Source organism: Lepisosteus oculatus, chromosome 26, assembly GCF_040954835.1.
Source record: "Lepisosteus oculatus isolate fLepOcu1 chromosome 26, fLepOcu1.hap2, whole genome shotgun sequence".
NCBI classification, from domain to species: Eukaryota; Metazoa; Chordata; class Actinopteri; order Semionotiformes; family Lepisosteidae; genus Lepisosteus; species Lepisosteus oculatus.
In genome coordinates, this window is record NC_090721.1 from 9,832,700 (window position 1) to 9,853,552 (window position 20,853).

The following is a 20,853-nucleotide window of genomic DNA, read 5'->3' on the forward strand; positions in this document are numbered from 1 at the left end:
TTTATGTTCTTAACACAGGACACCAGGTTGAGACAGGGCAGGTTAGCAAAGTGGAGCTCGGACTTTGGCCTACTGCCTGTCAAGAGGCCGAGATGCACACGTGGAAAATAATAATAATTTATAATAATTGCTTCCACTTATATTGCGCTTTTCTGGACACTCCACTCAAAAAGGTTTTACAGGTCATGGGGATCCCCTCCACCACCACCAGTGTGCAGCCCCACCTGGATGATGCGACAGCAGCCATAGTGCGCCAGAATGCTCACCACACACCAGCTGTCAGTGGGGAGGAGAGCAGAGTGATGAAGCCAGTTCAGAGATGGGGATTATTAGGAGGCCATGATTGGTAAAGGCCAATGGGAAATTTGGCCAGGACGCTGGGGTTACACCCCTACTCTTTTCAAGAAACGCCCTGGGATTTTTAATGACCACAGAGAGTCAGGACCTCGGTTTTATGTCTCATCCGAAGGACGGCACCTGTTTACAGTATAGTGTCCCTATCACTATACTGGGGCATTAGGACCCACGTGGACCACAGGGTGAGTGCCCCCTGCCGGCCCCACTAACACCTCTTCCAGCAGCAGCCTTAGTTTTTCCCAGGAGGTCTCCCATCCAGGTACTGACCAGGCTCACACCTGCTTAGCTTCAAAAATGCATCACAGTTCACACCAGTATGTCTTCGACAACTGTAAAATCCAAAACACATCTGTTTCATCAATAAATCCAAAACAAAGCAGCCCCCCCCAAAAAAACTACATGACAAAATATGCTCTATTTGTAAGCATCAGCCAGTTCAAGTCTGCAGCCAACCCACATATTTCAAGCATTCCCTGAAACATCCCAGATTCCCTGAATGGCATGCAGAAGCACAGAAAGTTTTCATCACTGGGAACGGCGATATTTAAGAAGTCACATCGAGCATCCCCCTTCCCAACCCTGAACTGATTATCCGGTGACGGCTGTGCTCCAGCCTGGACTGTCCCAGCAAGCTGCAGCAAACATGTCACACAAGCGCCAGTCATGACGTCACTGTCGGGGCTCGGTCAGGACAGCCATGTGTACCGACAGCAGCACAGGACACATGGAGCTTCAAACAGTCTCAGTGAGAGCCACAGCACACCAGTGCTGATGGAGGCCATATGACCTGCAGAGTTTTTTAAAATGTAGTATTTGAAAATATATAAATCGATAAATTATACAGTATATTGATTTTTACTCCCAGTACAGATCTTAACACTCAGTTATCCTATCCTCCTTATGTCTGGTGTAGGTACAGTTACAGAGTTGCACAGACATCTGGTAAGAAAATTAACGTCAGTAATTTGTTATTGGACACATACACAGGCGTTCTGTGATTGCATTTGTCAGACGAATGACTGTGCACTTACATCAATATTCAATCTGCTTAACATTCTGCTGCCGAATTTTCTGTCCTTCAATTTAGATCCTGGCTGCTGTCCTCGTGGTTCAGTTTAGCCAAACATCATATTTCACTGTGGGCATTTCATGAACCGTCAAGACAGACATCATTAAGTTGACAGAGATAAATTAAAAGTGAATAATAACACGGTAGGAACAGGAAAAGAGCTTTAATTAAAAAAAAACACAACACACATTTCAACAGCAGTTATGGTTGCTTGATAAAGATACGAAAGAAACTGTAACTGTGACAATGACAGAGCAACTGAATGAGAGGACACAGCAATGTCCTTCCTTTGTGTCACTGTGAGTCTGTTGCACAAGGTGAAGAGAATTTCAGCTGCTGTAACAAAATGGTCCTAACGGCTCAGTCCCAAAACAGTCATGGGAAAAGGACAAGCAAAGCGCATGTCTCACTAGTTGTTCTTGTGAGCAACAGTCTGTCAGTCCACTGGGCAGGGCTGAGCTGGAAAGATCTGACGATTTAGAACACCAGGGAGAAGCTGTAACCAGCAATGAAGTCCCCCCTCCCTGTCGTATGAATGCAGCTCAGGACAGGGTGGTGAAGTTGTCCCATGGCAGTGGGCTGGAGAGGTTGCTCGCCTCCAGAGAGACAGAGAAATTGCCCCGTGCCTGAGCCAGGACGTCTGGGGGGAAGATGAGGTGCATGATGATGCCAATGGCCAAGATGCCCAGTCCAGCCAGTAGAACCAGTCCCCGGCGCCAGACCAGCTGGCTGAGAGAGAGGAGGCCCCTGGGGTTCACCTCCTCTTCCCTAGTGTCCCCTTCAGGGTCCCCTGTGACCTCCAGCGCCAGCCCCCCACGCTCCTCTGTCCTTACGGCTGTGTATGTGCAGATCCTGCTGCCGCCGGGCTGTGTCAGAGAACACAGAGCGTCACCGCACTCGAACCCAAGACCCAAACAGAAATTTCCTGAGCTATTTTTAATTCTACACAAACCAAGAGTTAATGGCATATAGAATGTTTCAACAAAAAAAAGCATTTTTGATACATTGTTTGAAGTTGAACCTTCACTGCTTCTATTAAAAAACATTTTTCTGTCTCCTCAATACAAGTTGAAGTGTAGACAGCCAATGAAAATTAAAAACTTCCTCCCCTGAAACAACCCTCTGTCTCATAGACCTGGACTTCATTGAAAGACATCAAACCAGGCTGCAGGAAGGTCAGAGGTCCCTGGGCCAATTAAATTGTTTTTCTCACCTCTCTGGGGACAGTTTTCTGCTCTGAAGTGTGTCCTGAGCTCTCTGTGGACAGGCCGTCTGTCAGAGCCTCTCCAATAGGTGGCTTCATCCCCACGCGTGTCACACGCACAGTCTTCCCAGCACGCACTTGGGCCTGCAGAACAACACAGCGCCCCTTCAGCATCAAAGACAGACTGGGGTGTGGAGCAGTGAAGTACACAACTAGCCGGTGCCCCGGCTTCTGCCTTTCTCAAATGCAAACCTTCGTGGAAACATGAGATTTGAATTAATACTACGGATGAAAATTAAATCAAATTACTGAAGATACAATCAAGCACAGCTTTTCTGAGACTTGCCTCCTCCATCACTTGCTTCCAGTTCATCTTCAGGATGAGGGCGATGAAGAAGGTAGTCTGCAGAAAGACGCAGATCAGCAAACCCAGCCACAGACCTGGAGCAAAAGGGAAGACCAGACCAGAAAGGACATTGTAGCAGCAGAACAGGAATGGCCTGACCAGATTCTCTTTTGGAACAAACACGTTATCTAAGCTTAAGCTACACAAGGTGGGCTAGATGCGCCAACTACTGTATAACATCTGTGTATTATTTATGGTTTGTGTAAATATATAGAGTTGCCTGTATATTTCTCTACTGCAAACCTGTTGTGAAACATGGCACAATATGCAAGTGGCAATTTTGAAAAATGTTCATTTGTTTTATTCTGAATATGCTATCAGTGCATGCAATGTCCCATTGGGTTGCAAAGAAAAATCTTACCAAAGACTCTTAGCTTTGCTGCAAACATTAAAGAGATGCCCAGGGGGAGCCCAATGCAGTAATACCCAATCAGATTAGAGACTGCAGCAATTTTCTGCTTGCCTGCTCCCAGGATGATGCCTAAAGCGACACACTGGAGACAAAACGGGCATGCCTCAGAGCTGTTGAAAAGATTTTAGGATGTAAACTGTGCACACTAAATGCGTCCCTTCACTTCAGTTATGTATCAGAGCTCAATCAATAACACAACAACACAAACTTCTTTACCTACAGCACTGAGCATTCAAAACTAAACATGTATGCTGTGCACTGCAAGAGGCATCCTGGGTTAAGACCGGTCAGGATCGGTCAGGAGTGAGATGCAAGGATGAATGGTATTTTCTTGATGGGCTTGTTTCAGTCCTGTCCAGTAAAAACATTATAACGCTGTCCTGCTAGTTACTATTGGAGGTTCCATCATAAGGGTCTGTTTAAAGCCATGTCTTAGATGTTTCATTAACATGAATAAGAGGCATTACTTTCGTGACCCTTGCACAGTACATAGCATTTAGGGCTACCTGTTTTGTAAAAAGGAAAATCGATCTGTGTTTTTTTTGACTCACCACAAGAGCATCAAAGAACTGCAGGGGAATGTACACATTCATCACCTCGGACACCATCTGCACAATCATCCTGAGAAAGACAGGAAAACAGGAGTTGAAGTAGCAGTTGCATTACATTAAATTCTCCTTTTTAAAATAAACCCCCAATTCAGGGGAGACAGCTGTGATCCTACAGGTGCTGGGAGCATTCTCTACACACATCTGCAAGCTGAGAAACACAAGCGCCAACTCAAATCAATCTCTCACCAGGATATCAACCCCAGGTGCCAATCTCACTTTCCAGCATTCCTTGCACAAGCACTCTGGAATTTCTGGAATTACAGGGCTTGGAAGAAACTATTTTTGCTTACTCATCAGAGGTGAAGATGTAACCAATCACAGACTTGGTAGAACCCACTACAGCCCCCAGGACAACAGCCAGCAATGCTGATGAGAAAAAAAGAGAACATATCAACATTCTCTAAGCTCTGTGTTATGCATTTTTTAAATAAAGTTTTAAAAATATTTCTGTTTAAGAATCTGGCAACTCACTCCTCTATAAACCCTGACTTTATCAGACTCTGTCTTGCTCCCGACCCGTCTGAAGGTTGCTATGGAAACACCTGCTTCACAGAAGACGGGTAGTGGCGGCGCCCAGCACAGCAGACTGACCTGCTAAGACGAGTGACACTTTGCTGGTCATGATGGCCTTGTCGATCTCTCCCGCCCCCAGGGCGTTCCCCACTCGCACGCAGGTGGCCGCGTTGATGCCCAGGGGAAACTGCACAGCACAGGAGACAGAGAGGCCTGAGAGAACCGCTGGGTCCAAAACACACCACACTCCTGTCTGCACGGGCAGGGAAAGACGGCTTTCGGAGCCTTCTCTAGGCTTCAGTGAATCGTTTCTTTAAGGCCCGATTGAAAGGTTCCTATTAAATCTGCAGACCTCCCATAGCTTTATCACGCTATGCCACAGTACTGAGTACGCTTGATGATCTGAATGGCATCTTCTCTTCTGTTGCCTTTCTGATGTAACATTACAGCAAAGGAAGCAATAGCATGGCACAGTGAAACTGCAGGAACCCCAAAGAAAACTGAACTTATTTTTTGACTAAACATATTCTGAAGAAAAACTTTGAGGAGGAAGGCTGCTATTTGGGATCATAACTCGCCAGTATTTACCTAAAGGGGCAGCAGTGCACTTCAGGTAGCATTCAACAACACGCAGATGATAAAAGCTGCTGTCCCTCAGTCATTTGTCCAGTTACAATTTAAGTTAAGTATTACTGCTGAATCAGCGGGCATTTTAATCTAGAAATTAGTCAATTTAATGTTTAACTACATTTGCAGTAACAAATAAAAACCACCACCTGCTCTCCTTCCCATCAGCGCTATAAAGGCAGTTAATCAGCGTTTAGCTGTGTTACCATGTAGGTGATCGCTCCCAGCTCCAGGACCACATGTTGCACCCCGAGGTCGATCTCCCCCAGCATGCCTGCTCCACAGCAGCCACAGTCCCAAAGGGGGCAAAGAAGAGACATCGCGCTACGATCAGACTGGGGGAGCTCTGTCCCCAAGGATATCAGAGAGTCACCTTCTCTAAACTCCTTCAAATCCAGACTCAAAACCTTCTTTAGAAGAGCCTCTACTTAACTGGTTCTGTTCTTTATCCCTCAGCTCCTACTGTATTTAGTAGCACCATCTACTGTCTCCTCTAACTGTGTATTCTCATTGTGCATATCTTGTGTATTTTTTTGTTGTTGTTACTGTCATTCTGTAAAGTGCTTTGAGAAGCCACCTTTGAAGGCGCTATATAAAATAAAGTTTATTATTATAACCTTTCTCTACCTCAGATCACACACTGCTTCAGTTCTCTATGCTTTCAGGATAACAGAGATGCAATTCTAGTTTCTGTTTTTTTTTTCTTTTAACTTGAAATCAAGACATCAACAGCAACAGACCTGCAAGGAATCCACCGATCTCATAGATCCACCATTCAAAGCACAGCATAAGGGTGCTGGGAATGGCCAGTTGCATGAAGGAGCCCCATTCCTGAAGAGATGCCGTGGACCAGCCTGTATGGGGAGACAAAGAGTCACTTTAACAGATTCCAACAGCCAGCTGCTAATCTCACTCACAAGAGCAGCAGACTATAATAAAGCTTACAAAAAACAGCATTCTTGTGTAGTTTTTACAACCATTTAGTTTGGCATTTAGCTAGGTATTTTTTTAACATAAATAAATTAACTACCAAATTATTTTTCAAGTTATAAAACTTTGTAATTTGGACCTGCTAGTTTTTGAATCTTTATTAGGCTCTAACAACTACTCCATGCTGCCCCCATATGCTATGCAGGAGTGTTGCAGAATTACCACATGAGGACAAGCCAGGAGCTAAGTGGACACGTCCTGCACTCACCTCCCCAGGTTTTCACATGTAGCTTCTTCCAGCGAATGAAAGCGTACAAAAGCACACAGATGGCAATCTGAGATATGCTGTTAGCTGCTGCAGACCCTCTGAAGAAAAGGACATAATATAGCACTGACAAGAAAGCACAGCCACCAGTATTATTCAAAGAACAGGAAAATGAAAGTGAAAATAATTAAAGAAGGAAATTAATCAAAATACTTCACTCCCAGATGCATCTGGAACAGCAGGACGTAGTTCACTGCCACGTTGATGACATTCGCAGCAACAGCTGTATACAATTGTGGCCAGATTATACCCTACAGAAAAAGCACAGTCATCTAAGCAGCTTTTTTAATAATGTAATAAAGAACATTTACAATGCTCTATTTTCTGTGAAAATATAACAAAGCCCTCATTTAAATTAAGAAGAACAGAGGAACCCCAGTTCTCCCTGAGTCCACACAGGCTTTCTCCAGGTGATCTGGTTTGCCTGTGTTTCCCAAAGATGTGCTGAAATCTGTGAATTGCGTGTGCCACTGGCACCGAACTGGTGTCCTGTCAAGTCTTTGGTCCTGCCTTGTGCCCTCACCAGGAATGACAAGCTTTCTGATAATGGACAGGCAGACGTAAACGATCAAGGCAGATGTAAATGAGCCCCGAACAGAGCCACCACTGTACCTGGTTCTGCAGGTAAGCCACCTGCAGCTGGTGAAGAAACATGGCCTGCAGAGCAGAGAAGATGGAGTTAGGAGTTCACAATTATGACAAGAGCACAGATTCTTGTTTTACAAGGCCCTCTCCTGCTGGGGCGAGTCAGAGGACACTGCAAAATTAAAGCACAACGCAAAACACAGGAACAGAAGCGGGGGAATCCTATAGAATACAGGACCCTGTCCTGTTTAGACAGGAAACCTGGACTGATACTATATGGGGACAGAGTGACCCTTTCTAGAAAGTGAAAAATAAAGGGGTTGAGAATAATTTTCACAAGGGTTCATATAAATATAGCACCTAATCAACAGAGTAGTGACTTCCAGGGAGCCTGAAGTTTTGATTTTGAGGATTGTTTAAACAAGTAAGAAAGTATGATCCTTGGTAAACAGTGCAGTGAAGGCCTAGGACTGCAAGATAAACCTTACTGCACAGAGATCACGGGTTTGAATCCCAGCTCTGCCACTTGTCAGCTGGCTGAGCTCCCAGGGGATGTATGTATTTCAGCTGAGCAGGGGTTGAGACAGAGTAGAGTCTGCTGGGAGATCTCAAACGTACACCTTTACCCCACTTGCTGAATGTGTGGCTGTGGGGTTTTAGCATTAATAGGGAAGGCTCTGTCTTCTCCTGACAACAAACTGAGCAGAAACCACGTGTTCTGTGTTCTGACTCCAAAGTCCGAGAAGAAGAACGTAGCTTGTCAAGGCTTGTCAGGCAGTAAGATAACTGGCTGTTCCAAGGTATAAAAAAAAGTCTGTGGTCTGTGGTCAAAAAAGAAATCGACTAGCCTAAATCTTAAAAGTAAAATCTACAGAGCAAACAATTTAAGACACTTGAGACATTTAAATGAACTGTGTGGGTTCAAATTAAGACAGCTGAACCCACACAATTCAGACAATATGAGCTCATCTACAATCAAATGCAACCCTCCCTTCCCCCAAAATGTAACAATTTACTGAACAAAAGAAATGAGCTTACTTTTTATTAAACATACTTACAGGAACAGCAGGTAGAAACGCAACCACATACAGCTGAGCTATCCTGAAAAGCAAAAACATAACATTTGTATTTTTTTAAGTTTATCTGCACTATGTAAGACTGTGTTAAGGCTATTAAGCCAGCTTTGCTGTGAAACACAAACCTATACCATTCGTGTGTTACAGTTAATACTGAAACATTAGCAACATTCAAAATAGAGGCATAATAGAATGAAAAGAGGACACAAACATTTACAAATGGGAGGTAGCCAATTAGTCCAGCAACCTTTTTAGGCTGCTAGTAACTTAAGGATCTCATACACTCAAGGATCTCATACACCTGTTTCTGTAAGAAGCCAGGGTATCAGTTTACACAACAAGTTCGGACAGCTTATTACAGACCTGCCGGGATCGTTTTTAAAGACATTCCTCATGCACTACCGCTTTTTCTCCATTTGGATCCTCTGGTTGGCTTTGAAGAACCCAATGGCTCAACTTTGCTAAGTGTGGTTGAGGATAGCTCCTATGACCTTAGCTGGACTATTCTTCTGTACCATGGGAAAGCTTATACAGTATGTCCTGAACATGGGTGCCTGTCGAGCCATCATTTGAAGGGACTTAAGAAGAAGCTGAAGAGAACTGAATTCCCAGAGTCCTGGATCTTGCATTCTCAGTGATGTTGCACATCATGCACATCTTGCTTCTGTTTAACTTCCATTTCCTGGGGCTTTCCTGGGGCTTTGTCTTTCATTTTCACCTCTGTGCCAAATAAGGTTTATCAATTTTATTTGTATCTATTCATTTTTTGTACCTGCACAACAGTAGCCTTGCATTTATTTACTGCATAATGAACACTTTTTATATATGAAGTAGTTCAGGTGGGCAGCTGCGTCAGCATGCGAAGGCTGGAACAAAGGAACAAGTAATAGGTTTATTCATCTGAGGAAGACACCACGGCCGAAACATTGCGTTTTCTTTCTTCTCTTTTCAGAATGGAATAAACCTATTGCTTGTTACTTTTTATATATTTCGAGTCACATGGAATAGGGGTATCTGCACCAAATAAGGAAGGATAATATGAAGAAGCATCTTCAACAACGTTTTGCATGTTCCTTATTTTTAATCATACAGCCTAAAGAACAAGCAAGAGTTTTTATACGAAAGGTGACAGTCATGGAAGTAGTTGCCATAGGCTCAGAAAAACAGTAAGTCGATCTGCAGAGAAATTTAAACTGAGAGAAAGCACTCTGCATAAGGCAACAGTACCAACAGCAAATGCTTCACAGATATAAGACAGGTTTGTATGGCCATCTTTGAAAAACTAATCTTTTTTGCTCATTCACAGACCGACACTGGTAATAGTTAAATTCTGTTTCACCTGGCCACTTCCGCCTCCTGGTACAAGGCCAGCAGGATGGTCTCGGAGTTGATGAGAGTGGCCCAGCAGGGCAGGCAGAAGAGCAGCAGAATGAGAATGCTCCTCTGCAGGATCTCGCCAACGCGATTCAGATTCTTGCCCCCGAAAGTCTGTCAGGGAAAGAGCAGAGGTGCGCATTTCAGTGCACTGGCATTAAATAAGATTTCCTGTACCAAGCCAGGTATTTAACAGGGGTTTGTGACATTTTGGTTAAGTCTTATTCAAGTCTGGAGAAGAGTAGGGCTGCTGCAGAATCACTGCATGTTTCTTCACCCTGATGTGGAATGGACAAGTGTCCCACATCCCTGAATCCCCTCGGATACCCCCAGCAGTCTGCACATGCAAACCCAGGCTTTTTTGGGTATGCATGTGCACATGTAAAAAGTGCATTGTAAAGCTCATTTCTCTAACTGCAAGCAATCAGGCAGTATTAAAATGTACTGTAGTGTGAGAGCAGATGAAGATCTTTCAGAAAATGTGTCTGGTACAATCAGAACTGTGCCCCCAGCACTTCCCTGAACCTACAAGGACAAGTCAGCCAACACAGGGAGTATGGACATCACTGTAAAAGGCTCCTATAAGGAACGTAATTAAGCCTGTGTAGCTAACTGTTGCCTAATCAACCACAGCAGCAATCATGCAGTGCCTCACTACCACAGCTGGCTAGTGGCACAGCCAAGCTTTGAACTTGGAACCTCAACAAAAGGAGCTTTTTACAGGATGAGGAGCGGAAGGTCCATCCTTATTGGGATGCAATAAGATCCCCTATTGGGCTGTAATAAGACCCAGATAAAACACTGCAGGTATCTGCTTACCTGAGACACCAGCGTGTCACAGGCCAACGCTAGCCCAAATCCGGTTGCAGCTGTTGTGACATTAATAACCTGGAAAGGAAAACATCAATGTAAAAACAGCCTCATATGCTGGCTTCTCTGGGGTCACTGAATTCCACTGGAATTCTCTCCTGTGCAAAATGTACTACATTCAGACCCACTCCCACCACTCTGCACCTCCAGGCTCAGCTGGCACACTCACCGCTGAAGCCAGAGCGTAGCCGGCCAGCTCCATGTTCCCCAGGTGACCACAGAAAATAGTGATGGTGAAAGGCAACAAGAAATTCATAAGCCGAGATGCCAGCTGGGAAACAAAAAGAAGAACAATGAAAGGAAATACAAACTAGCAGTTTATCCCCATTTAAAAATGTGCAACACTTTTAAACCAAAAATATTTTTTTCTGGTTCAAGTTTTACATGTGGAACAATACATCAAGATGAACAAGTGAAACAAAGTTTCCAAGCAGAAAAGACATGTCTAAAAAAAATCACCCCCCGAAACCCACCTTAAAAATCAATGCACTGTATATGCATGCATGTATATTATCAATTCCCTTGTGTGCACCCTTCCATAACTAAAACACCTGGTAGCCTGCTGTGCCTGTACGCTGCTGATGTTTGAGACTACAGTATGCGCTTAATCTACATATGCTCATAGCGATAAACTCTGTCATTACTTTAAAATCCAGTTTTCAACACTCTACAGTATTTCTGCACCCCAAAGCCACTGTTAGTAAATCAAACTCCAGCCCAGAAAGTTTCATTTTTCAAAGATCATTGTGAAACAAACATGATTTTACTTGCACTGTCCTACAACAGAAATAAATCAGTTGACATTTGGACAAAACACAAATGCCCATCAGTTTTAATGACTGACATGTTTTTGTTTGCAAACCAGTGCATCACATATCCTCGTCATGTCCTTACTCCTCTGACCGTTATACAAGAAGTGTGAGAGACAGCTTAGGGTTGAGGGTCTCTTACCAAGGGCCCAGTCAGCCGCAGAAGTTGGTACAGTTCATCTCTGTAATCCACTGGTATCCAGCGGAATAGTTTGGACCTGAGGCCGGAGTCTTCGCCAGTTTTCCTGTTGCACACCGGGAAATGGTCAGATTCTTGATTCTCTGTCTTTTCCATTTCCAGATCTTTGGGAATAAGATCCAGGAGAAAGGACTGCTTGTGCTCCAGTCGATAAGCCGATGCAGAGGGCTGTGCCAGGAACAGCTTCCAATGTTCTAGTTTTGTCCAGTTACTGATTAAAGAACGTGCAGCAGGATCACTGTGTGAGTACAAAATATACTATCTTTAAGGAGAAGGGTCAGTTCTTAATCTTATCAGGAAAGTCTGCGCAAACAACTAAGCGCTTTTGTGGAAGGCTGGTGGTGATTATGTGGGTCTCATGGTGACACTTTCTCAAATCCCATCAAAAGGAAACATCGCAACATTTTGATCCAATGTCATGGTTTTTCTCACTTTCAACAGGTTGTGCGACAATGAAGTTGCTTAACTACAAATGAGAGATTCTTTTAGAGCTCCAAGGGTGATCCCAGTCCCCATTTTACTCCACTCCCACATGACTGCTGTCCATCTGATGACAGAAGAGAAAGAGCTTTGGCAACCCACCAGTGGTGCCTGTTAACCTTTGACCCAGCTTAATGCTAGGAGGGGACCTCAAAACTGAAAGCTGTGGCCAGCAATAAGCACGCACTGGCAGCAAGAACCTTACCGCTCTCATTACAAATCTTCCAGAGGAATGCAATATAAATACACTCTGAACCCATGATTACCATATCTGTGTTGCACAACAGGTTTTTCTGAGAACTCTCAGGTCCTGGAAGAGGTCAGCAATCCCTTGTAAACAGGGTCTGTTGGCAAAGAGATGTGTTAGTGATCTATCATAGGGATAAGAGATGGCAAATTATTGCTAAAGCTTGTGATTCCAAGTCTTTGTGGATAAGCAGATAGACCTTTGGTCTCTAGTATTGGCAGTCCTGCTCCTTTGATGAAATCTTGAAAAGTTGTACGGCATGCCTGCTTTATGAGGCTGCTACGGTGCAGCTTCTGAGAAAAATCGATAAGAGAAATGCTATGCTCAGCACAACTACTACTACACGCCTGGATACTTCTGAATGCATTCACGTTTTTCAGCTGCAATCCAACCTGTAACCTGTAACCTCACCCACTGGATCACAGAAGAGTGCACCCGTGAGTCACGTGGACCAGTGAAGTCATTCTGCTCTCCTGGCCCTGCCACTGGTGGGCTGTCACGCAACAGGGGCAGTCCGTGTCCCTTGTTATGATTCAGTGGCTGCGTGTGTTTGTTTATCCTGAAGTTCAGTCTATACTGGACTTTCGCTCACTCACAGTGTGCAGCACTGATGTGATGTGAGGTGCATGCAGATTTTGCTCCCGGTAGTGAAGAGCACATATTTAAATGCCTTTTGTCCAAATGATGGGTATCACGATTATGAAATACATACTGGCAAGCAATTGAAACCACTAGTGGACTTTGCACTCAATTCTTCCGTCAGAAGGACAACCCTTTCTTTCCCTCTTGCGGAGCTGGGGAAACACACACACAATGCATGCCCAATCACCTGCCGATATCTCAAAAGCTGCAGCACATTTTGCTGAATAAAACTACACAACAGGGTCACACAGTCCCACTTAATGTGGTAGTTGTCATTGGTGTATAAGAGATACAACCTGGTGCCTCTGCATTATTTTCTGATGTGCTGGCACACACTCTCACCATCCCTAACCTTGGCAAGTAACTCATTCTCTCACTTTATTACTCATGTTAACAGCACTTACTGTATATCACTCACACTGCCAAAAATAGAAGGTTTACGTATAATACACATTTTTAAACTATCTGACAATGACATTTTTGTATCTTTTAATAATTGTTTGGATGTTTAAGGAATTGCTGGAGCCCTTTGAAAAAAATATAGTTTAATTTGATTGAAATCACATGTGTGTGAGGGTGCAGATGTAACTTAGACACTTTAAGATCATTTCTCTGCCTTTTATTTTTGTGATCTAACTGAAAGGATCTAAGTGAGTTTCAAAGAAGCCAGAACCAGTATTTCTATCTTGGAGCACTGTACAGGCATGACCTGAGATAAACTTCTTAAGAACATACCTGGTAGAATTATGATTAAAAAAATGAAAATTAGGCTGTGATTTTAGGACATGTAACAGATCACATAACAGAGAGGGATAAACAGAGGGGACACCTGTAAATCTGCTGTCTGCCCATCCTCTTCCTCTCGAGTAAGAGGAAGGCCTTTATACATCTGTTGCAAATAGCACCTTCTTGTCATCTTCCAGGAGCTGCAATGACAATGCAATGATCTCCACACAGCTTGGAGTCAGCCTTTCCCTGTTTGCACAAAGCTTAATTAACACTATAAAACCTGGGTGGTTTGAACCAGAGACAGGTGCGTCTCTTCACTGGGATGCTATAAAACCCTTTGGCAGTATAAAATGTCTCGGAAGAGCAAACCACAGCTTTCAAAAACAGCAAACTAACCCCTGGACTGCACACTGCTCCCAGACTGGTTTCAACAGAGGTAAGTACCCGCTGTAATGTCAAGCCGGAAATTATAAACTGGTGTTTTATATAGACATTTTTTATAGAAAGGTTGATAAAATTCATCTTAAACATTAATTTATTAATCTATGCCAAATATAAGTACTAGAAGATGAGGTCATGCTATCAGATCTGTCATGTCACTCTGCTCCTATCCCCAGGGCTGCCTACGCTACAGCGTTTCATGGTTAAAATGGGTCAGAAGTCTCTGGTGCTTCACAGTTTTCTCTTTTTCAGCTTCATCTCTGAACTCAAAGGTGAGCCATACTGATGCTGTTCAACTTAAAAATCTTTGAGATGACTTAGCAGTAATACAAAAATGTTTGTGATATTTAACAGCGCAGACATATGATTTTAAAAGATAGATTAGATAGATAAATGTATCAGGGCAGAATCAGAAAGGCTGAAGAGCTCACTGAAGAATCCCTTACTGTACTGCAGAGTGTACAGAAAATCATTTTAAATACGTAAATTGCAAATCAGGAAGAATCCAGCTAAAAACTGTTTTGTAAGGCATCTCACATGTGATCTGGCGAAACTCTACATGGTTAACCCAAGAACGCTCTGTCAAAAGAATGTTTCCATTGAAACAATGTTATCGCTGGTGGGGTGGACAAAAACAAAACAACGCATAAGAAATCAATGGCTTTGTAAGTGAATATCCCAGGGCCCTGGACTTCATTCCAAAAAAATCTAACTGCTTTCAGGCTTAGAAATCAAAACATTCAAAACCAATTATTTTTTGTTTCACTCAACCGATTTGGATTTGTCACTGTGCAAACTGCGTTTTTCAAAGCTCAGGTAGTGGCTACAAGCCCCACCAGCGCACAATGATTTTAACCATTTAACCATTTAACCACAGCTGAGAACCACAGCTGAGAACCCAGAGCACCTGGAGAGCCCTGGCAGACTAACCCCCCTCTGTCACAGCTGGGTGGTGGCAGGCTCGAGTCTATGTCACCTGGGTCATAGAGCTCAACCTGCACCCGCTTATAAGCGAAAACAGAAACACCATGCCACTGCAGCAACCCCCAAAAGAGCCCCTTTATAAAGTGGCACTTTAATGACCATAAAGAGCTCCAGGTGGTCAACCCTCATCGAGCGGAGCCACAGCAACCTAGGCCACTTGCTTCGCGTGGCAAATCATTTCTGACAAAGAAAATTAGAGCCCTTGAGTGTCTTCTAATTAACCGGAGCATTTAAGTGTATCCGAACTAAGTGGAGCACCCAGTGTCTCCTAAGAGAGAGGTGCTCAGAGAGAAGGGCCTGGGGACTTGAAAGCACTGTGGCTGAGTGTGCGAGGCTCTCTCGCTCCCAGGCGTCTGGGTGACCCTGAACGTGGAGGAGGGCGGCGGCGTCCTCACGCTGCAGAAGGCGCAGACGGTGTCGCTGGTCTGCGAGGCGCGGGACCACGAGCGGGCGGAGGAGCTGGAGTGGTACCGGGACAAGGCGCTGGTCCGGCTCGAGGAGCAGAACAAGTTCAACAGCAGCAGCCTGTGCGTCCAGTCGGTGTCCGAGGCCGACCACCGTGTCACCTTCAGTTGCCAGCTCCGACGGGACGGCAGCGTCAACGCCTCTGTCCAGCTGGACGTGCGCTGTGAGTGCTTAGCCTGGCTCCCCTTTCACCCGGCGTGTTTGTCTCGACCCCAGGGGTCAGAAAGCTGTGCCGCTGGGCAGGGCAACGGCTCTGTTTCACATTAACAGCGGCAGTATAAAACTCTGGGCCTGACCTTCCATTATGGGCCAACAGCCCATCTGGGGCAGGTTAATTCAATTCTACTCACTTCGGCTTATTAATGTCTTGTCAACTTCTAAACTGAAGTGCACATGAACCTTCAGAGATGCCCTGGTGAGCCCAGATATTAAATATACATGAAAAAGGGCACTGACACACACATTATTTGTTGAAAACCGCACTTTGAAAAAGATCAGGAATTTATTTGCTTTATATTTCAACTTGAGTCTCTCACATTTTTGCTTTGTAATTTCTTAAGTGAAAAGTGTAAACAGTAAATCTTGGATTATAATGCAATCGGTATTTTAAGAGAATGTATGTGGAATTCTAGGTGGACACTGTGATTTCACATCCTTCATCTATGTTTTACTCCTTAGTCCCGCCAGACTTGTCCGGCACAGAGACTCGGACAGCAGAGGTAGGCAGCGCGGTTGCGCTGACCTGTAACATCTACGCCAACCCCCAGGTGTCTGTGACCTGGTTGAAAAATGATGCCACTCTCAATCTGGAAGAAGACGGCTACTCTCTGTATCAGGATGGGAAGGAGGCCACACTGTCCATTGCCAAGGTGCAGTACTCCCACCAGGGCACCTACAGATGCGAAGCACTCTCTCCCCAGCATGGAAACAGCACAAAAACCTTCAGCCTCACAGTGGAAGGTCAGCTTTTTTTCCCTACTTGATTCTATTTTAAGCCAATCTTGCCGATATCATAACTTACACTACAGGTATTCAATTCAAACAGTATATATTTTACGATTCCATAGGGTCAAACTTTGAGGATTCAGGGATCAAGTCATGCTTAGAAAAGAGAGCAGGAAAGAGAGACGCATACTCCGAGACGCCAAAGGAACCTCATTTTCATTCCTCTTGAGCACACTCCTTAGTCCCACCAGACTTGGGAAACTTGGGCAAAAATTAGGGTGCCTATATCAGGATTTGAGCTGAGCACTGGGTTTCCTCCCGGTGCTCTGGCTTCTTCCCAGTACTGTATTAGTACAGTATACTACTAGCATAGTAGTACTGTATACTACACTAGTATAGCACTGTATGTCTTAGCCACATACAGAACGTTAATTGGCTTTTGAGAAAACTGGCCTTAGTGTGAATGCCTCTGTGTCTTTGTGTGCTCTGTGATGGGCTGGTGTCCTGTCCAGGGTGTATCCTGCCTTGAGTAGCTTGCCAGGATAGGCTCCCCTTGAACTGGAAGAAGTGGTTAGAAAATGGGCAGACAGATTAACATGTAACATTGTGTGAATCCGACTGCTTGTTTTTAAGCAGCACCTGAAATCAAACAAAGTCTTCTCATGACAGTGTGGTATTCATTTCCAAAAGGCACTGTCCACCATGACAATAAGATCCTCACACCCTCACAGGAAAGGAAACAGTCAGTTTCCATTTCACAGTGAACTTGGTCATGTACAGCTCATCTATAAATTTATTCTGGAAGGTAGGGCTGGGCAATATGGCCAAAAACATTATCACGATAAACATTTTCATATCAGTCGATATCGATAATTATCACGATAAATGTCAAATCATTATTTCTTTCAAGTTTAAAAGCAGATTTTTTCTCCTGAGTGAAAGTTGAAGAAACCAGACAGTTAATTGGTAAATTAAACAACTTTTTATTTTAAGAACACAACAAACACTTGCCAAACAGCAGAAACATTAAACAAATCTGTTACCTGCCCGGTCTGCAACATGCACGCGCACCCACGCACATGCGCATGCGCACAGTATTTTGTGTGCATGCGCAAAGCATAAACATATATATCGAACATTTATCAAACTTTTGTTAAAATTATATCGAGGAAAATTATATTGCGATAATTATCGTTATCGAATTATCGCCCAGCTCTACTGGAAGGAGACACCAAAGACCCTGTACAAAGGACCTGAATGCCCTCCTCCATCCAAGCCTCACCTGGGTTAATGTCGTCCTGTTCTCCCATGCAGATAAGAAGACACATTTCCCCTTTGAGCCCGTCATTGCTGGGGTGGTGGTGGTGCTGTGCACAGTGTTCCTGGCCACGTTTTCCAGGAGGAAGAGAATCGCCGCGGTGAGCCAGCACGATCATGCTGCCCTCTCTCCAGGGGCTCCTCAGCGCAGGGCCTAAACTCAATAATAACGGTCGCTTGCATTAATACAGCACTTTCATTCCATCGCCATTCACATGCAGGAGGGAGTCACTTCATCCAGACATCCTGAGGTGCAGCCCCACCTGGGTGACATGTGGCAGCCATTCTGCACCAGCAGCCCCACTGCACAGCCGATCAAGGGAAAGAGTGTGCAACTGCACCTCATAAATTAAGGGGAGACTTAGAGGATGGGCTGACTGTACAAGCCCAGAGTGGATTTTAGCCAGGACACCAGAGTAGCACCTCTACGCCTAATGGCTCAGAAGTCAGGACTACAGATTAGTGTCTCATCGAATGGATGGCACCCCCTACACCAGTGTAAACTGTTACCGTGCTGGGGCATTGCTACCTAATTCTGGTCCAGAGAGAAGAGCCCCCTACTGGTCCACCAAAACCACCAACAGCAGCAAACTGGTTTTCTTTTGAGGTCCGCCATCGCAATACTGACCAGGCCTAGCATTGCCTAGCTTCTGCAACCTGAAGAGAGCAGGCTAGAAAGCGGTAGCTTTGCCTTCTCTGAGCCAAAACCTCCTATGGATTTAAAGGGTACAATAAGTTTAAAAAAAAAATTAAATCATCAGTGTTAAAGAAAGACATTAAACCTGCACTGCATCCTAGTCCACCTTATTAATAACCTACAATGAACCATGTGGACTGTAGATTAGTGTGCATTCCCACAAAGTCCTCTAGAACACAACACTGGACTAGGAGCTGGCCAGACTTCTCACTCCACACACTATCATTGCTGGAGTTGTGTTGCTGTTGTGCCTGTATGTCTTACCATGTGACATGTATTACCCTGATTTTTTTGTACTATCCTTCAGAAACGCAGGGGGCAGGAAATGATGCAGGAAGTCTTTCTGATTTATTACAAATTATATTTCCAGTGGGTGTTTGAAACATACTGCACTGTGCTTTTCCCTGAAAAGAGTTTTTGTTCTTTTTTTCCAGTGCTGCAAATGAGAAGACCCGCCAACTCATTGCTTTGAAATATATTTATCAAAGACCCTCTTTGAACTTTTTTTAACTGCTGTGTTGTAATATCCTGAATGTAATGGATTCGCTCCAATTCTTTATACCGATATTGAGTGGAATTTGCTATTATATACACACCCTAAACTAAAGCATTAAATAACTTAAGCAGACATCTTCCACTGCTGTCCAAAATGTACTCCTGCTCTTAAATCAGAATTTGACCTTCACATTTTTACCTACATTTATATCATTTTGGATCCAAGAATTATCCTCAATGATAGTGCCATACAATATCAAAGGGAGAAATTCAAGTCTTATAGCACACTTAATAGAAAAAGTGATTTCTTTGTGTTTCAACTCTAGACTCCCAATATGTACATACATGGGGCATGGGCAGACTTCTTCCTGAAAGGACTAGCTCTACGAAACTGTGGAAAATGGTTCTCCTTAATTAATTAAATTCTGACATTTACTACACTATGTAGCTACCATAATCCTGTTACAGTGCATTAAGAGGCAAAGGATTTAAATAATTCTCTAATTTTAAAAAAGATTCTGTTAATTATTGTGTGTTACTTTGTAATCATTTCCAACTCTGCAACTGTTACCTATAAATACTCATAAGTAATTAGAAAATTGCAACTTTTCAGGGACAAAAAATATGAAGGTCAAGGCAGCTCTCACAAAAAAACAGCGCAGTGAGCACAGGGCACAGTTGTCTTAAACATAATTATGCAGGTTAGACATTGAGTGACTTGGGTAAGGCACAAGGTCATTGCTGGTACAGTAATATTCCATCATCCGAGGAATAAAACCATTAAATCTGAGTTAAATATTGATGTTCTGCCTGTGACAATTGACTGTGTCCAAGGTCAGGTGCCTTGTCTCTGTTCCCAAGTTGGTCTCTATGGTTTTCTCTAAACATGAGCAAGGGAAAGACTCAACAACAAAAAAAAAACAAGGTGTAATGAGATGGCAGTAATAAAGAATGAGTTCATTATGAACAAAATACAGCCAACAGCAAGGCCGGAGAACCAGCTGAAGCACCAAAGGAATTTCAGGAATTTTCACGAGGTACCAAGAATTTGTTTTGTTTTTTAATCTGCTAAATTCTTTCCAACAAGAAACATACAGTGGCAATGTTAAAAGAGATCTTTGCTTTTTTAATGCCAGTTGTGTCAAGAAAACGATTAAATTTCTCTCTATTGCAGCAAGACAATCATTATCCTGTCCTTAAAGCAAAAGCTATAAAGTTAATTACTGCTATCCTGGTGTTCTTGCCAAAAACACTTAACAAGCGCAGTAGTGGGGGACACGTGACGGCAGCTCACCCGCGGCCCCTGTCCCTTTAACACAAATAAATCCCGGCCGATGATTTCCAAACGATGACGCCATCGCCAGCCAATCAAACCACCGGGAATTTAAGAGCCAATCAGAATTTAGGCGCCAGGCGGGGCTGGGGGAGTTCCGCCAAATTCAAACAGAGAAAGGAGAAAGTGGGATTCTTCATCACGTCGGGAGGCGAGCTCGGAGTGATCTTTTTCCAGATAAAGTAAGGCATTCCGTTTTGTTTTGCTGATAAGCAGTCGGTTCGATAAGGAAATGTTTCGTGAATTCTTCAAGAAAAAACGATTCGGTTTTATTCCTTATTTACAATGGAATATATTCGCAACTCCCTATGAATAACAGCCAGACGAGAACTGTGCCTTGATGAAGCAGAAACAGACCTATTTTAGGGAATAAAGAACGCTGCCACTAAACAACAGCAGGGCCACAGTGGTAGACAGACCAAAACATCAACTCACCCAGTTTATACCTGAATACCTTCAAATAGAAAATTCGAAGCAGCGCTTTTAATTGTTCAATTGTTTTAGCATAAGACGGCAATACTGCGTGACTGATGCATAGATTGCATTTCCACAGCTCGATCTAATCGGACCCGAGCATCAGGGACTCGGATATTTTTTTTTCCCGGACATTTTATTAAATTGTGAACTCTTAAGCAGGTGACCGTATTCCAGACTGACGAAGTCCCGAACTGACCCCCAACTGCTCCTGCAATTTAAATGCAACTCGAAATC

General features: G+C 43.8%; 2 protein-coding genes across 4 annotated transcripts; one reads left to right on the plus strand and one right to left on the minus strand.

The window, feature by feature from the left end:
• Positions 1-1,574: 1,574 nt before the first annotated feature.
• slc47a1 (solute carrier family 47 member 1) lies at positions 1,575-17,672 on the minus strand. 3 transcript variants are annotated; one of them, XM_015367511.2, is made up of 20 exons: positions 17,583-17,672; positions 13,566-13,662; positions 12,114-12,191; positions 11,311-11,605; positions 10,529-10,630; positions 10,309-10,377; positions 9,455-9,603; positions 8,098-8,140; positions 7,067-7,111; positions 6,608-6,705; positions 6,398-6,495; positions 5,940-6,053; positions 5,406-5,473; positions 4,651-4,759; positions 4,350-4,425; positions 4,000-4,069; positions 3,398-3,530; positions 2,977-3,071; positions 2,640-2,774; positions 1,575-2,292 (listed from the first exon to the last, which is right to left on the minus strand). In XM_015367511.2, the coding sequence occupies exons 2-20, from the start codon at positions 13,586-13,588 to the stop codon at positions 1,969-1,971; spliced, it is 2,124 nt and encodes a 707-aa protein (XP_015222997.1). In that variant the 5' UTR covers positions 13,589-13,662; positions 17,583-17,672; the 3' UTR covers positions 1,575-1,968. The 3 variants fall into 3 exon arrangements, with proteins under 3 accessions (XP_015222997.1, XP_015222998.1, XP_006641154.2); XM_015367512.2 differs by lacking the exons at positions 13,566-13,662; positions 17,583-17,672 and adding an exon at positions 12,807-12,814; XM_006641091.3 differs by lacking the exons at positions 13,566-13,662; positions 17,583-17,672 and adding an exon at positions 12,294-12,370.
• Positions 13,698-19,334, plus strand: tmigd1 (transmembrane and immunoglobulin domain containing 1). Its single transcript, XM_006641092.3, has 6 exons — positions 13,698-13,901; positions 14,083-14,178; positions 15,240-15,518; positions 16,034-16,315; positions 17,615-17,718; positions 18,749-19,334. The coding sequence occupies exons 2-6, from the start codon at positions 14,106-14,108 to the stop codon at positions 18,758-18,760; spliced, it is 750 nt and encodes a 249-aa protein (XP_006641155.2). The 5' UTR covers positions 13,698-13,901; positions 14,083-14,105; the 3' UTR covers positions 18,761-19,334.
• The last annotated feature ends 1,519 nt before the right edge of the window (positions 19,335-20,853 follow it).

Excerpts from the sequence above, each read along its gene's own strand:
- slc47a1 (XM_006641091.3), bottom strand. The coding sequence starts at position 12,355 with ATGCCGTACAACTTTTCAAGATTTCATCAAAGGAGCAGGACTGCCAAT. Across the intron at positions 11,606-12,113 it reads TGTTGTGCAACACAGATATG|TGATCCTGCTGCACGTTCTT; the intron begins GTAATCATGGGT and ends GTACTCACACAG. Across the intron at positions 4,070-4,349 it reads TACATCTTCACCTCTGATGA|GATGATTGTGCAGATGGTGT; the intron begins GTAAGCAAAAAT and ends TGTCTTTCTCAG.
- tmigd1 (XM_006641092.3), top strand. The coding sequence starts at position 14,106 with ATGGTTAAAATGGGTCAGAAGTCTCTGGTGCTTCACAGTTTTCTCTTT. Across the intron at positions 14,179-15,239 it reads CTTCATCTCTGAACTCAAAG|GCGTCTGGGTGACCCTGAAC; the intron begins GTGAGCCATACT and ends TCTCGCTCCCAG. Across the intron at positions 16,316-17,614 it reads CTTCAGCCTCACAGTGGAAG|ATAAGAAGACACATTTCCCC; the intron begins GTCAGCTTTTTT and ends TCTCCCATGCAG.